Source organism: Malus domestica, chromosome 03, assembly GCF_042453785.1.
Source record: "Malus domestica chromosome 03, GDT2T_hap1".
Classification (NCBI taxonomy): domain Eukaryota; kingdom Viridiplantae; phylum Streptophyta; class Magnoliopsida; order Rosales; family Rosaceae; genus Malus; species Malus domestica.
Genome location: NC_091663.1, coordinates 24,529,888 through 24,546,706, shown reverse-complemented (window position 1 = coordinate 24,546,706; position 16,819 = coordinate 24,529,888). Strand labels below are relative to the sequence as shown.

General features: G+C 40.0%; 1 protein-coding gene across 1 annotated transcript; it reads right to left on the bottom strand.

Moving 5' to 3' along the window:
• Positions 1-8,580: 8,580 nt before the first annotated feature.
• Positions 8,581-10,039, bottom strand: LOC139194755 (uncharacterized). The gene is made up of 2 exons (XM_070819661.1): positions 8,989-10,039; positions 8,581-8,665 (listed from the first exon to the last, which is right to left on the bottom strand). The coding sequence occupies exons 1-2, from the start codon at positions 10,037-10,039 to the stop codon at positions 8,622-8,624; spliced, it is 1,095 nt and encodes a 364-aa protein (XP_070675762.1). The 3' UTR covers positions 8,581-8,621.
• Positions 10,040-16,819: the final 6,780 nt, after the last annotated feature.

The following is a 16,819-nucleotide window of genomic DNA, read 5'->3' as shown; positions in this document are numbered from 1 at the left end:
TGTTACCAAGACTTGTGCACGACTTAGGCTTGCCTGGCTTCTACGTCGAAGTGAGGAGACTTGGACTAGTCGAAAGAAGACTTGTGATTGGGACTTTTTGCTGACAGCTTAGCTAGGTGAGGAGGAAAAGTCTAAGCCCAGCTTCTACGTCGAAGTGAGGCGACTAGACTAGTCGAACAAAGACTTTTGATTGGGACTTTTTGCATATCAAACACACACCATTCATTTTTGGCTTATTTTTGGCTATGCCTTGGAGCTCGATTTTAATTTTATTTTGCTTCCTAGAGCTCGATAGTTGTCACTTTACATCTTAAAACTCAAAATTCACTCTAATTTGCGCCCTGAAACTCGATTTTGATATCATTTTGCCTCTTGAAACTTAAAAGTTCTCTATAAATCTCTAAATTAGCTCCACATTACCTTAGATTTGTTAATTTCTTATATGTGAGTTTGATTTGGGTGCACCATGCTAATCAATCTATTTTTTATTTTTTTCATTTTGTCAAATTTTTTTAACTTAATACTCTCAAATTGTTGGATGGTAACACGTACTAGAGATTTATAACCAAAATTATCGCATATGAAGCATAGTCTTATTGGGTGTTGGGTCTCAAATATGTTTCAGGAGGCGACCTATGAGTGTAAGAAACAAGAAAGAGTCCACAAATCAAGATGGAACGAATTTTGAGTTTCAAGAGTAAAGTTGTAACTTTTGAGTTACAGGAGACAAAATGAGATTAAAATGAAATTTTAGAGGGAGTAGTTAAAAATAAGCCTTCATTTTTTGCCGATAGCTTAGCTAGGTGAGGAAGAATGGTGACTGCAGTGAGACTGACGTCAGAGAAATTCAAGGGCACGAATTGAAGGTGGCCTACGCCCTAACCCAGATGCAACTTGTACGTGAGCAATTAGTGGTTTGGATGTTTTGGTCTGTGGCGGTGATATTGGTAATTTGTGCTGCTAGCCGACTGAGTGCTATCCATTTTGTGCGCACAGATGGACATGCCCAAATGTGGAATTGTAGTCTTCAGTTCACTCATCAAAACAAACAACATAGAATCGTGATCTCTACGATGCACTTACAAAAGTATATTAAAGTTTCTTATTTTTTTTATAATTAAGGAGTTGTTTGATAATCATTTCGTTTTCAGTTTTAATTTTTAGGCTTTCATTTTTTGAAAATTGAAAACTTATTCTGTAACTACTTTCAGTTTTTAAAATAATAAAAACTAAAAACTAAAGGCTAAATTTTGAAAACTCAAGGAAGTAGTTACCGAAGAAGTTTACAATTTTCCATTTTAATAAAAAGTGACGGCGTGGATTTGAATCTCGTCGGTGGCTAATTTAACAAATTCTATTGTTTGACAAAAAAAAAAGGTGAAAAAAAAATGGATATGCTAAGTTGCCGTTGGGGAAGCTCTGAATATGCAAAGCTTCTTATATGACTGCAACAAGAGAGAAGGACATACCACGCTTAGAGATGAAGCAGCCATACTTGCACCTGCAAGCCACGGTGGTAATTGAATTCCAGTGAAAGGGAACAAAACTCCAGTCACCACTGGCATGACGAGGATATTGTAGCCCAGGGCCCAGACATATTTCAATCAAATTCGAGACATGGTCTTTCTAGAGAGATCAATGGCTATAACTACATCTTCCAAGTTGCTCTTCATCAGAGCTATATCAGCGGCTTCTATAGCTACGTTGGTGACAGCACCAATTGCCATGCCAACATCAGCTGCAACTAAAGGCGGAGAGTCATTGATTCCATCTCCCACCATTGCCACCGCCATTCCTTTCATCTGCATCCAAATCCAGTTTAATAAGTCTGAAAACGCTATGCTTGATAGATTGCACTCACATGTCAAGTCGGAAACAAACTTGATATAGAAAAATGAGTGAAGATTTCTTTAAGACATCAGTTTACACTAGACAAGTCATTTGAAATATAATTTAGTAATCCTTAATCTGCGTTCAAAACCAGAATAATATTACTTGTAGATCTGTGTAATTGTAATTCATTCGCACCACCCCTGTAACTATTATATAATCGTACCTGTAATTCTTTGATTCTATCAGCTTTTCCTAGTGGATCTGTCTCAGCAGACTGTTGTGCTAGGATAGCACCAAATATGAAACCAATAAGCAACAACGACAAAATATGACAATACAAAAATCCAAATGACACAAAGGATTTATACTGGTTCGGCGTAAGCCTACGTCCAGTTCTGAGACGGCGAGAAAATTCCACTAATATCAAAAGGAGATTACAAATTGATGTTTTTAACTCTCAAACCCAAAGCCCACATACACCCAATAGCTCTCACTCTCACAAAGAAACAAATGGAGAAGATGGAAACATATACCAAATTCCTTCTCTCCCAAAAGCCACAAAATGTAGCACAAATATCTTTGATTGAGTGATCACTAACAAAAGGGGATTACAAACAAATGGGAAGGAGCAGCACTGTTTCAAATGGGAGAGTCGAATGCTTTCTCCTCTGCTCTACTTGCTCTCTTCAGAAAATGAGTTCACACCTTTCCTTTAAATAAAAATCAGCCCCTTTTCTTCTCCTCCTTTCTTCCAGCCGAAAACCAACTAATTATGGCTTTGAAAAAGCCACAAAACAAGGAACAAAACAAGCCACAAAACAAGGAAACATAATCCTCATCATGATGTTCCCTCATCAATTTTCTTTCATTCTTTTGTTTTGTTTCCTAGCCTAATTTGGCCACTATCCAACAATCTCCACCTTGGCCAAATTCCGAAAACATCACAGAGAATCAAATCAACAATCACCATAATCACCCAAAGTACAAACTAAAGACAACGGGAACTAAATCAAATTCCCCAAACTTTCCGGTACTCATAATGATCTCCACCTCGACTCAAATTGTACCAAAGCCAACAAAAGTAGACCATTTCTCTACCGTTTTCTCCAAATTTGCAAACCATAAGTGCCTTGATCAAAACAAAAGGTGATTCAAACGAAGAACTGAAATTCTTCAATATCACCAACAAAAGATCAAGTACACCATACCAAAGTTGGACACACAATGAACTCCACCTGCTCACAAACACCATGGTCTTAAACTGCACCAATAGACTCATTCACATAGCATGGCACATTCTCCAAGTCAAAACTGATTACAAATTTGGCAACAAAGTCTCACATACCACATACGAAAATATGCCCTTCACTCAAGTTTACCATCATCACATGAGCACCAACAGGACAACCAAAATTTCAAATTCAAAAAATCAGCAGGAGATCCAAAACCATACCTCAACTGGAGTCTTCAAGAAAACTAATTGTAGATGATGGAGACCAACAGACCAAATAGCAGTGGCAAACAAATCCAACCAAATGTCCATAGCCCAAACAAAGTTAGAAAGCATATAACTTGCCTTCTACACGAGGGTTCCACACAAATGTTCTGCAGTGCATGTGGTGTATCCAAAATAGTGTGGGGCCTCACTATCCAAACTTGCAGAACTCAACAAATTGGCCCTCACTGAATTCAACTTTATCAAAAAAAGCAAAACCATACCAATATCCAAAACAATAAAAACACCGATGAAGAGCAACTGACATAACACAAACATACATAAAGGCTACTAAGCAACTTTCTCAAATCATAACAAAGAATCCTTACAAACTCTTAAATCTCCATATGTAGCGGAGAGATTTAAGAGTACCCACAACACCAGATTCCTTTTTTTTTTTTTTTTTTAATTTCAAATCTGGTGTAGCCAACTGTCATCATAGAACAAAGTTGAAGTCGTCATCGACGACATTCGCACTCGCACCAGCATTATCTTTCAGTTTTGGGCAATCAACTTTCCAATGCCCTTCCTTGCGACAATAGTTGCATGTGTTGTTTCTGGTCTTAGACTTCGATCTCAAATTTCCTTTATTACTCCCTGAACCATATTCCCTATCTCTGCCTCTTGCTATCAAAGCCTCAGAATGAGAATCATTCAAATTTCCAAATACTTTGTTCTTTAACTCTCTTGAATTCAAAGCGGCTTTTACATTCTCCATACAAATAGAATCTCTCCCATATAACAAAGTTTCAACAAAATTCGCATACAAAGGAGGTAAAGAACACAACAAAATCAAAGATTGATCCTCATCATCAATTTTATTATCGATACTTTTCAAATCCATAATAACCTTATTAAACTCATCAAGATGATTTTGAATAAGCGTACCTTCAGTCATACGGAGAGTGTACAAACGTTGCTTCAAATACAAACGGTTGGTGAGGGATTTGGTCATATATCTACTCTCCAACTTAAGCCACAAACCAGCTGCAGTAGTTTCATTATCCACCTCACGAAGAACTTCATCAGATAGTGATAACATAATTGCACTATGTGCTCGATTCAAAGCGTCTTCTTTTTCTTCAGCAGACCAATCTTGTGGCAAGGCTTCCACACCCTGTAGCGCCTTAAGCAACCCTTGTTGAACTAGCACAGCTCGCATCTTAACCCGCCAAAGGCTAAAATCATTCCTCCCATTGAATTTTTCAATATCATATTTCACCGACATATTCGAAGGTTTCATAGACATACTTGTACAAAGCCCCAAGTCGAAACCCAGAGCTCTGATACCACTTGTTGTGCTAGGATAGCACCAAATATGAAACCAATAAGCAACAACGACAAAATATGACAATACAAAAATCCAAATGACACAAAGGATTTGTACTGGTTCGGCGTAAGCCTACGTCCAGTTCCGAGACGGCGAGAAAATTCCACTAATATCAAAAGGAGATTACAAATTGATGTTTTTAACTCTCAAACCCAAAGCCCACATACACCCAATAGCTCTCACTCTCACAAAGAAACAAATGGAGAAGATGGAAACATATACCAAATTCCTTCTCTCCCAAAAGCCACAAAATGTAGCACAAATATCTTTGATTGAGTGATCACTAACAAAAGGGGATTACAAACAAATGGGAAGGAGCAGCACTGTTTCAAATGGGAGAGTAGAATGCTTTCTCCTCTGCTCTACTTGCTCTCTTCAGAAAATGAGTTCACACCTTTCCTTTAAATAAAAATCAGCCCCTTTTCTTCTCCTCCTTTCTTCCAGCCGAAAACCAACTAATTATGGCTTTGAAAAAGCCACAAAACAAGGAACAAAACAAGCCACAAAACAAGGAACAAAACAAGCCACAAAACAAGGAAACATAATCCTCATCATGATGTTCCCTCATCAATTTTCTTTCATTCTTTTGTTTTGTTTCCTAGCCTAATTTGGCCACTATCCAACACAGACACCTTATCAATGCCAACCTCCTTCGCAATGGCTGCTCCTACAGCCCAGTTATCAGCAGTTATAAAGTTGGAATTGAAGAATGTTTCTTTTATTCTATCTGACCCCAAATGAAAACAGCTATTATATATACATACAATGATAGCACGCATGCAATAATTAAATATAAAAAGAACAATGGGCATCCTTGCTGCCCATGATGTAACTGACACTCCCATGATTTAAAGGACACGCCCAGATGTGCATCCACCATGTGCAAATGGTTGTGGACAAGGATTTTGGTATCCACATGCAACTGTCCAAACTATCCAGAATGTGCATCCACATGCTACATTCATGTTGTCCACTTTGTACAGATCGGGTGATTTCTTTTCCTTTAACACTCCCCCTCAAGTTGGAGCGTGAATGTCAATGACGCCCAACTTTCCTAGATGTGTATGAAAAATAGGCGCACGAAGTGGCTTAGTAAACAAGTCTGCGACTTGTTCTCCTGTTCTCACATAGGAAGTTTTAATTTCTCCCTTTTCAATCCTCTCACGAACAGTGTGGCAATCGATCTCAATATGCTTTGTGCGTTCGTGATACACAGGGTTTGCAGCTATGTGTAAAGCCGCTTGGTTGTCACAAAATAACCTTGCCGGTTGGGGATGCTCAACACGTAAATCTACCAATAAATATCGCAGCCAACTCAATTCACAAGTAGCTGCAGCCATAGATCGATACTCCGCTTCAGCTGAGGAACGGGCTACTGTAACTTGCTTCTTGCTTTTCCATGACACCAGCGACTTTCCTAGGAAGATACAATAACCAATAACTGATCGACGGGTAATGGGGCAACGTGCCCAATATGCATCACAGTAACCAATTAAATTCAATTCACTTTGGGAAGAGAACATCAGGCCTTGTCCAGGGGCTCATTTGAGGTATCGAAGAAGTCGATACACTGCATCGAGATGATGTCGTTGTGGATCTTGCATGAACTGACTTAATGTGTTGACAGTGTATGCTATCTCTGGTCTTGTGATGGTCAAATAAATTAATTTTCCAACCAAGCGCCTATACCTCGTAGGTTCATGTAGTGAAGTGCTACCTGCGGGAATTAGGACCAAATCGGCCTCCATTGGGACCTTCGTGGGTTTGGCGCCAAGAAGGCCAGCCTCCTCCAATATGTCCAATGTATATTTTCGTTGACAGATTGTGACTCCAACTTTCGATCGTGCGACCTCAACTCCAAGGAAATATTTCAGAGGTCCAAGATCTTTAATTCGAAATTGACTGCTGAGGAAGGCCTTTAGGTTCTTGATTTCTGCCTCATTGTTGCCTGTAATCACCATGTCGTCAACGTATAATAATACAATAGTGAATGAAGTACCTTTGACTTGAGTGAACAGAGAATAATCTGCCTTGGATTGGCAGAAACCAATGGTACATATTGCTTTAGAGAATTCTCGAAACCAACTTCTGGAAGCCTGTTTGAGACCATATAGAGATTTATGGAGTCGACATACGACATTCTCCCCCTGTCGACGACAACCCGGAGGCGGCAACATGTACACCGCCTCATGAAGTTTGCCATGCAAAAAGGCATTTTGTACGTCCATTTGATGTAAGGGCCAATTGCGAACAGCAGCCACAGTCAAGAGGCAACGCACAGTGATGAGTTTGGCTACTGGTGCAAAAGTCTCCTTATAGTCGATACCTTCACGTTGGGTGAAACCTTTGGCAACAAGACGTGCTTTGTAGCGTTCAAGGGTGCCATCAGATTGGTACTTTAGTTTGAAAACCCATTTGCAGCCGATGGGTTTTTGGCCGGGCGGAAGAGGAACAAAAGTCCAGGTATTATTTTCTTCTAGAGCTGTGAGTTCGGCCTGCATTGCCGCAACCCAGTGGGGATTTTGGCAAGCTTGCTCGTAGGTATTTGGCTCCACCAAGTGTGAAATATGAGAAACAAAGCGTTGATACCCAGGAGATAAGCAGGAATAGGAAACATACCGATGCAGTGGATAGCGCGTGCTAGACATGGACTGAGAGAGGGCCTCTGAGGATGTGAGCAAGGTGGAGTGATGAGCCACATAATCTTTGAAGTGAGCAGGTGGTTTGGTGAGACGGGTGGAGTGACGGAGTGAGATTGGGTGAGGAGTTGGTGGTGCAGGTGGCGGAGAAGAGGAAGAACAGGTAATGACAGCTTCATGTGACATGTTTATGGTGGCAGGTGCTATTGGAATGCTTGAGGAATGTGCCATAGTGGTAGATTCATGTGGGGTGTCGATGGTGGCAGGTTCCATGGTGTCAATGGTGACAGATTCATGTGGTGAATCAAGCACCGTTTGAAGTAGGCTTGGTGAGGAATTGGTGTCTTGTGTTGGATGAATAATGGGAGCAACATGTGTGTCGGTTTGGTCTATAGGTGATGAGGATGTGTAAGGGAAGATGTGCTCATGGAGGATTACATCTCGTGAGGTAAAAAATTTTCGTGTGGCTAGATCATATACCTTATAACCCTTTTGGCCGAGACGATAGCCAAGGAAAACACAACGACGAGCACGGACGTCAAACTTATGGGTGGGTGTCATATTGGTGGCATAGCTGAGGCATCCAAAAACACGTAGGTGGGTATAAGTTGGTGGTGTGTTATGCAAAAGTTCGTATGGTGACTTATGGGAGAGCAAGGGTGTAGGTAGACGATTGATGAGATAACAAGCAGTCTGAATACTTTCTCCCCAAAATTGTAAAGGTAAATTGGCTTGAAACCGAAGAGCACGACCAACATTCAGAAGGTGCCTATGTTTGCGTTCGACCACCCCGTTTTGTTGTGGTGTGTATGGGCAAGAGTGTTGAAAAAAGGTGCCACATGATTCTAGGTAGGAACGTATGGAAAGGAACTCACTACCATTATCCGCACGGAGATCTTTAATGCCATGTTGAAATTGTGTTTTGCCCCAAGGAAAAAATGATTTCAATATTGTTTGTGTGTCGGATTTGAAATTCATAAGATGTACCCAAGTAAAACGAGTGAAATCATCCACAATAGTAAGAAAATATTGTGCCCCAGTGTGTGTTTGATTTCTGTGAGGCCCCCAAATGTCACAATGAATCAGGTCAAATGGTGCGAAAGATTTGATTTCACTGTTATGAAATGGTAAACGAGTTTGCTTTGCTAAAGGGCAAACTTCACAAATGTGTGTGGAATCAAAAAATATTTCAGCATGATTTTTGGCTAATGAAAGTAAAGGTGCGGCCGATGGGTGTCCAAGACGCCGATGCCATAGACTAGTGGTACGATGGATGTGGTGGACAAGGTGAGGGTTTTGTCTTGATGTAAGATAGTAGAGCCCATCAAAATGCTTGCCCAGGCCAATCACCCTCTTCGTGTCCATGTCCTGCACAACACAAAAACCAGGATAGAATGTCACTATATAGTGCAAAGTTCTTGTCAAGCGACTAACAGACAACAAGTTGACGCAGAACTTTGGTACATAAAGAACTTTGTCAAGAGATAGATCTTGTGACAATTTTAGAGAACCAATCTTCTTTATTTCTGCTTGCCCTCCATTTGGTAAACCAACGGACTCATGCTGAGCATCTACAATGTTGTGTGATGGTGGTGAATGCGAGATATGGTCGGTTGCTCCGCTATCAACAATCCAATATAATGTCGATTGTGGGTCAGTTTGTGCTATATTGCATTTAGGTGAGGAAATACCTGTTGCATTTGCAAGTGGTTGTCCATTACCATTGCGAAGCATGGCAATGATCTGATTATACTCCTCAGTAGTGAACATAGGACCGTTAGAAGCATTAGGCTCAAGCTTGTTGGTGGTAGCAGAGTTGATAGCTTCGACATTGTTGGCTTCTGATCTCTTATTCTTTGGCTTCACGTTTTTGCCATGCCATTTGTGTCCCACTGGAAACCCAATAATGTAATAGCAACGGTCCACCGAGTGTCCACCTCCATCACAGTAGGTACACTTGAGTGACTTACGTGAAAGTGTGTTGAAGGGCTTGCTGTTAGATGACGACACTAAGGTTCGCTGAACCTGCATCGCGTGAGAGTTTGTCCCCATATCGCGGCGACTGGCCACGTCCATCTGTCGTTCATGTTGAAGAATGAGACCATGAACTCGGCGTGTGTCAGGGAGCGGGCTCATCATCAGAATCGAGCCTCGTACAGTTGAGTAAGAGTCATTCAATCCCATCAGGAACTGCATAACCCTTTCTTTCTCTTCCCGTTCAGCAAGTCCTTTTAAACCTGCACAAGTGCAAATGAATGGATCATGGTAAGACGTCAATTCATCCCACAAGGCTTTCATCTTGGTGTAATAGGCAGAAACAGAGAGCTGCCCTTGACAACTCTCGACAATTTCTTGTCGAATTTGGTAGATCCTCGAGTCACTGCTCTGCGAAAATCTGTCTTTGAGGTCGTTCCAAACTGCAACAGCATTTTCAGTGTACATGATGCTGCTTGCTATTTCTGAGTGAACTGAGTTCGCAATCCACAATGTTACCATGTCATTGCATCTTTTCCAAGCTACATATTTTGCATCCAGGAGTGATGGAGCTTTAATGGTTCCATCAATGAACCCAATCTTGTTCTTTGCGCTGAGACCCATGCACATGGCACGACTCCATTGCCCATAATTGTTTCCATCAAGTGTTTTGGAGACCAAGATGAGTCCTGTATGATCTGAGGGGTGTATGGTGTATGGGTCTGAGAATTCCATGGATTTCTCATCTGGTTTCGTTGGTTCTGCCATGGTATTGACAATGGTGTTTGTGAAGGATCTGTGGTGGTTATGGCAGCGGAAGAGTGAAAGCAGAGCAGAGCAAGGAATAATCCTGCTCTGATACCATATAAAGTTGGAATTGAAGAATGTTTCTTTTATTCTATCCGACCCCAAATGAAAACAGCTATTATATATACATACAATGATAGCACGCATGCAATAATTAAATATAAAAAGAACAATGGGCATCCTTGCTGCCCATGATGTAACTGACACTCCCATGATGTAAAGGACACGCCCAGATGTGCATCCACCATGTGCAAATGGTTGTGGACAAGGATTTTGGTATCCACATGCAACTGTCCAAACTGTCCAGAATGTGCATCCACATGCTACATTCCTGCTGTCCACTTTGTACAGATCGGGTGATTTCTTTTCCTTTAACAGCAGTAACCATGATGCTTGTAATGTTCATCAAGTGAAGATAAGAGATGACTCCTGCAACTCCTGGCTTCACTGGATCAGTTACAGCAAATGACCCAGCAATATTTCCATCAATGGCAACCAACACACACGTTCAAGCCAGATTCTCATGTTCTGAAACATACTTGTCAACCTCAGGACCAACCTGGACATTGTTTTCCCGCATGAGCCTCTTGTTCCTAGCCAAAACCATTCTGTCACCAACTCTTCCACTAACGCCAGCTCCTGTGTGCACCTCAAAGTCCTTGGCCTCCATCACATGTTTAGTTGATCCAAACGTCTTTAGCTGCCTCTTAGCATGCTCCACCACCGATTTTGCTATTGGGTGTTCACTATTTGCCTACATATTTCTCAAATAGAAGCATGGTAGCATGATTGAGAAAATAATTTTCGATAGCATAATAACAATGAGTGGTCTCATTTGTAGCATAACTCTACAAACACTCAAACGTTTTTAATACGCAAATTAAACTTTTCATGCACACATTTGAAACATAAGCACCAACCTCTGTGGCAATAGCACAGCACAGAACTCCTCCATTGAGTAATTGGAGAAGAGGCACATCATCAACTACTACGAGTTTCCCAACTGTCAGAGTCCCTATCAAAAACAACCGTTTTCACCTGCAGGGATCAAACACGTCCGTGAACGTCCAGACACCAACAAAGTGTCAAATGCTAAGAAACATATCAACCTTCATGACTTGGGTACCGTTTGTTCAGCTTTTAATTTTGGAAAGAAGAAAAACCCCAAAAAGAACGAAACAATTATTAGCCTTGTTATAAAAAATGGAGTTGGGGTAAAGAGAACTCTCCTTCAGTGAGAGCTGTCAGCTACAAGAAATGGGGATTTCAAACTTGGCGAGTTCAGCTTGGTGACATGGACAAGGTGCATACAGCCATCAATCGTCTAGACCAAAGGGTCATATGAGACAGATTCCAACTATGAAATAATAGTTGCATGTTCAATCCCAATATATGCATAAAGAACATCCTCCATACCCAATGACATAGATTGTATTTAGTTTTATGTCAAGAACCTAAACGTTGATCAAACCGAGGCAGAGCTTTTTACTGGGCAGGAATGAAGTGCATAACTTGTTATAATACGGAACGTTAACACAATGTATGCTGGTAGCATAGGGGATAATATGAAATGCAAAGCCGAGGCAGAGCGTTTCCCTGTTGCAACCATTACCACTATAGTGGTTGCTAGTCCCAAGGCACAGGGTAAGCAACCACTAACACTGAGATACCGTACTGTAGTGCTAGCACAAATTTATCCATACCTTTTTGGTATCCAGTTTTAGGGGAAAAGACAAAATTCTCCAGGGATGAACCATCCAAGCCATGCCAAAAATGCTACATGACAACCTGATGTAAGAAAGAAAAAAGAATCGGAATTTTGTCATAGTACGCGGTGTACTAGGCAATACAAAAAAAAACTCAAAAGTTAATGGATAAAAAGCTCAAAATGGAAAACTAGGCAAAAGAAAAGGAAAGAAGCCAAAGACATAAAGGAAATGAAATGACGAGAAACCTTAAAAGATGATAAGAAGAAAAGCAACCCCTAGAAATAGGCTGCTGATCTTTTAAATCAAGAACGGCATTTTCATTAAGAAAAATCATCTCCTGCTTGCAGTCAGATGCAGCTCAATGATTTGAATACTTGTCCATATCCAATTTTCAGTTTTAGTTTGCTTTTTGGTAAAAGTGTGAAGGAAAAAAGCACATAAAACTTCACTCGCTGAAAAAAAGTACTCATTAATTTGTCTTACCCGAAGCAGTAATGCGATATGGAAAGTTTAAAAAAAGTTGTACCAGTGCACAAGGCTCCCGCTTTACGCAGGGTCTGGGAGAGATGAATGTCGGCTAGCCTTACCCCCATTGATGGAGAGGCTGCTCCCAAGTCTCGAACCCGAGACCTACCGCTCATGGACAAAGGCACTTGCCATCACATGTGGTCAGCTAGTTTCTGACAAATCTTCACCACCAAAACAAATTGGAAGAACAATATTATAGTGTCAAAACCCCTCCACTTGCATCTAAATATCTTTCCAAGTTAGCTTTCTTGCATATTAATCCTCCAAATGCCATATTTTACCCAAATTGCCCAAATAAGTAAAAATGGGTATATTTTGAGTGCAAACAGTGCCCCCCAAGTTTTACAAATTTGAGCAAAGTTTGTGAAACTTACAACCCCAATGCTGCCAGGATTGATGTCGAAGGAAGAGGCATGTCTACCTCTTCGGTCTTTTTGTCGTTGAGAAACTTTAGTAGGAGGAGCAAGACAATTGGTAGTGCAACTAGCATTAGCAAAAAATGATCCTGGCTTGTGTTCCTTCTCGTTGATACCAAAAACATGGGAACAACCTCACTGGTTACAGAAATAATAAACTGGAAAAATGCCCGAAGTCGGGCAAACTGGAAAAGAAAGTGAAGAGACAAACAAACTTGGGCAATTAATTTTTTTTTTGTCTTTTTCTTTTTGCCTCTTTTCATATATAATATATATATATATGTATATAGCCCATTCGGGCAGATTGCTTGTTATAACATATATAGATAAATATAGAGCCCTTTCGGGCAAAGTAGAAGAAAGAGAGAGACAATAAAAACAAGAAAAAGGGAGAAAGAGAGGAGTGCCCTTTCGGGCAAGAAAGGGACGGAAGAGACAAGGAAAAGAGAAAAGATAGAGAAGGAATAAATAATAAACGAGAAAGAAAAGAAAGAAAGAAAAGTACCTTTTGGTCAACAAGGTGAGAAGAGATAAGAGAAAAAGAAAAGGAAAAGCAAGAGAGAGAGAGAGAGAGACAGAAAATGAAAAAGAGGAATAGAGAGAAGGATATAAAAAAGAGAAAAGGAAAGCAAACAGGTCAGCACTGGAAATGGCAGCAGAGCTCGAGAACTTCAGCAAGGAGGTCTGAGCATCAACATCAGCATATCTGCTTTGGTTACCCAGAAATTTGTGCGGAAAGGATAGATTCTGCATTTGTGAATTTCTTTCTTGCTTCACCAGACTTCTGATTTTGAACTCCTGAGGTATTTTGAAATAGTTCTCTTGGGGAAGTTACTGTCCATCCCCAAAATTCAAAAATCGAGATGCAAAGGATGATCAAGCTGTTGGAGTATTGTTAGTTGAGGATGGTGCTGGTATGTACAAGAAGTTTCAGTGCTCTCATTCGAACCTTTAATTCTTTTGTAAGCAGCTTGGTAACATTTCTTTGGAGCTGTAGCAGTTGTGGCAAGAACACTTCATGTTTGCCAGATCGAATGTGGGGCCCCACATTTGATTGACAATATCTAAATCAATTGTAGTGGAGAAGATATCATGTCCCTCGAGCGAAATTGTAGTTCCATTGGGCCACAGCAACATAATTTTCTGTCATCTTCTTCCAACTTTCTAATTTCACACTTAGATGCAGCTCCATTTTTCTATTTTCTCACCCATGAAAACTAGTCTCCAGTGATTAATAGGAGCCACATCAAAAGATCTTACTGTAGCCTCCGATAGTAGTTGTCGAAGTAGCCCGACCCTTGGTTGTAGGAGCTGGTGAGAGTTAGGGAGACATGCAGAGTCTGTTGGTGGTGAGCATGGAAGACGTCATTCCCGTCAGGCATGGTTATGGTTCCATCGGGCACCACTAGTCGGGCAAGATAGCCCCATGCTTTCTTGCAATAGCCATTGAGAATCAGATGACATGCTTTTCAGCAGGAAAGCCATATTTTTGGCTTTTTATGAAACTCCTCATTCCATGAATTTGGGTACAGCCACTGCATGGTTTTCTAATTTCAATTTTTTTTTTGGGTTAGGGCTAAATACATCCATTGGATAAGAGAAAAGTGGAAAGAAGGTTAAAAATGGCTACTCACAAACTACCCAACTCTTTTATATTTTTTGTAAAGCTCCCCAGCAAGAAAACAAAAAGGGAAAGAAAGCAAGAAAGAAAAACAAAAACAAGAAAGCAAAATGTTTTTGTGATTTTTGGAATTTTTTTATTTTATATCTTTTTCTCTATGACAACGTAAGAAACAAACAAAGAAAACACAACCCTTTCGGGCAAACAGAAAAAAAAAAGAAAATTAAAGCCCCTAACGGGCAAGTGGAAATAAAAATAAGTAAAAAGAAAGACTTGTCAGGCTACTAAAACAGTAAAACATAAAGACAAAGTCCTTTTGGGTGAACCAAAACAACAACAAGAAAGCCCTCAGCCGGGCAATAGAAATGCCCATTCGGGCAAAGTTAAAAAGGTTACCCATATTTTTAAAAGCAAAAGGAGAGAGAGCCCTTTTCGGGCAAAAGGAAACAAATCAGATTTTAATCTTTTATATTTTCTTTGTTGTCTTTTTTCAAAACTATATTATAATAACATATATATAATATATATGTACATAAAGCCCATTCGGGCAATATGTAAATGACAAGTTTACTTATATGGAGAGATAGAACAATATGTAAATGACAAGTTTCTTGGAAATATAAATGACAGAGGAAAGTGACTAGATTGCTTGTAGATTAAATGACTGAAAGAGGGTTGTACAGAAAAGCTACAAATAAGATCGATACTACAAGTGAGTAACAGAGCTAATAAACAAGAAAAGCAAAGGATGCTTGGCTAAAAATAAATGTCTACAAGGAAGCTGATGAGCTAATTTGAGTAGAGTTTTGATTGGTTGTTTTGAGTGTCCATAATCCTTGTGTTAATAGAATTTTTTACGGGATAATACCTTGTATTACTTCCTTGAAATATATACAAATACAATCCTTGTTCTATAAGGATAATAAAATTAAAAAAGGACACAACAAATAATCCTTCCTAAAAAAGGATTCCTAATATTTACAATATATTTACATACTTATTTTTTAAGACTCACGTTTACACTCCCCTTCAAGTTGGTGCATAGATATCACATATGCCCAACTTGACATTGAGTCACCAAACTTTCGTCCACACACTGCATGAGTAAGAACATCTGCAAGTTGCTCCTCTGACTTTACAAACGGTATTGATACAATCTTCTTTTCAAGCTTCTCTTTAATAAAATGTCGATCCACCTCCACATGCTTTGTTCTATCATGCTGCACTGGATTATCAGCGATATCTCTTGCGGACTTGTTGTCACAATACAACTTCATAGTCTCCTCTGGTTTAAACCCAAGTCCTAAAAGAAGTTTTCGTAGCCAAAGGATTTCACAAATTCCTTGAGCCATTCCTCTATATTCGGCCTCAGCTGAAGATCGTGATACCACCTTCTGTTTCTTACTTCGCCATGTCACCAAATTTCCTCCAACAAAAGTAAAATACCCAGAAGTAGACCGTCTATCAGTTACATCACCTGCCCAATCTGCATCAGTAAACCCTTCAATTCTCAAATGCCCGTGTTTCCCATACAATACTCTTTTTCCATGTGCCGACTTCAAGTATGCCAAGATACGCATAACAGCAGCCATGTGATCCACATTTGGTGAATGCATGAACTGACTCACAACACTTACAGCATAAGCAATATCAAGACGAGTATGAGCCAAATAAATAAGTCTCCATACAAGCCTCTGATATCTACCTTTGTCAACCGATCTCTGACTTGGATTAAAATCCAAATGATGCTTCTCAACAATAGGAGTCTCTACTGGCTTACATCCCAACATACCAGTCTCTTTTAATAAATCCAGCACATACTTACGTTGAGACAAGAAGATACCTTTAGGTGAGCGAGCAACTTCAACTCCCAGAAAATATTTCAAATCTCCTAAATCCTTCATTTCAAATTCGGCTGCAAGGTTTCCTTACAACTTGGACATCTCATCAACATCATCTCCTGTTATAATCATGTCATCTACATAGATAATCAAGGCTGTTACTTTATTTTGTTTACGTTTTACAAATAACGTATGATCAGAATGACTCTGACGATATCCATTCCTTCTCATCACTTGAGTAAATCTATCAAACCATGCACGAGGCGATTGCTTAAGCCCATAAAGTGACTTACGCAAACGACATACTCCAGTATTCCCACCATTGCTATATCCAGGAGGAAAATCCATATATACTTCTTCCTCCAAATTCCCATGGAGAAACGCATTCTTCACATCAAACTGTTTTAATGGCCAGTCCATATTTGCAGCTAAAGAGATAAGAACACGTACCGTATTCATCTTGGCAACCGGGGAGAAAGTCTCTTGATAATCCACCCCATATGTTTGAGTATACCCTTTAGCCACCAACCTTGCTTTGTATCTGTCGACCGTTCCATCAACCTTATATTTAACTGTAAATACCTATCGGCATCCCACGGTCTTCTTTCCTGCGGGTAGCATCATCA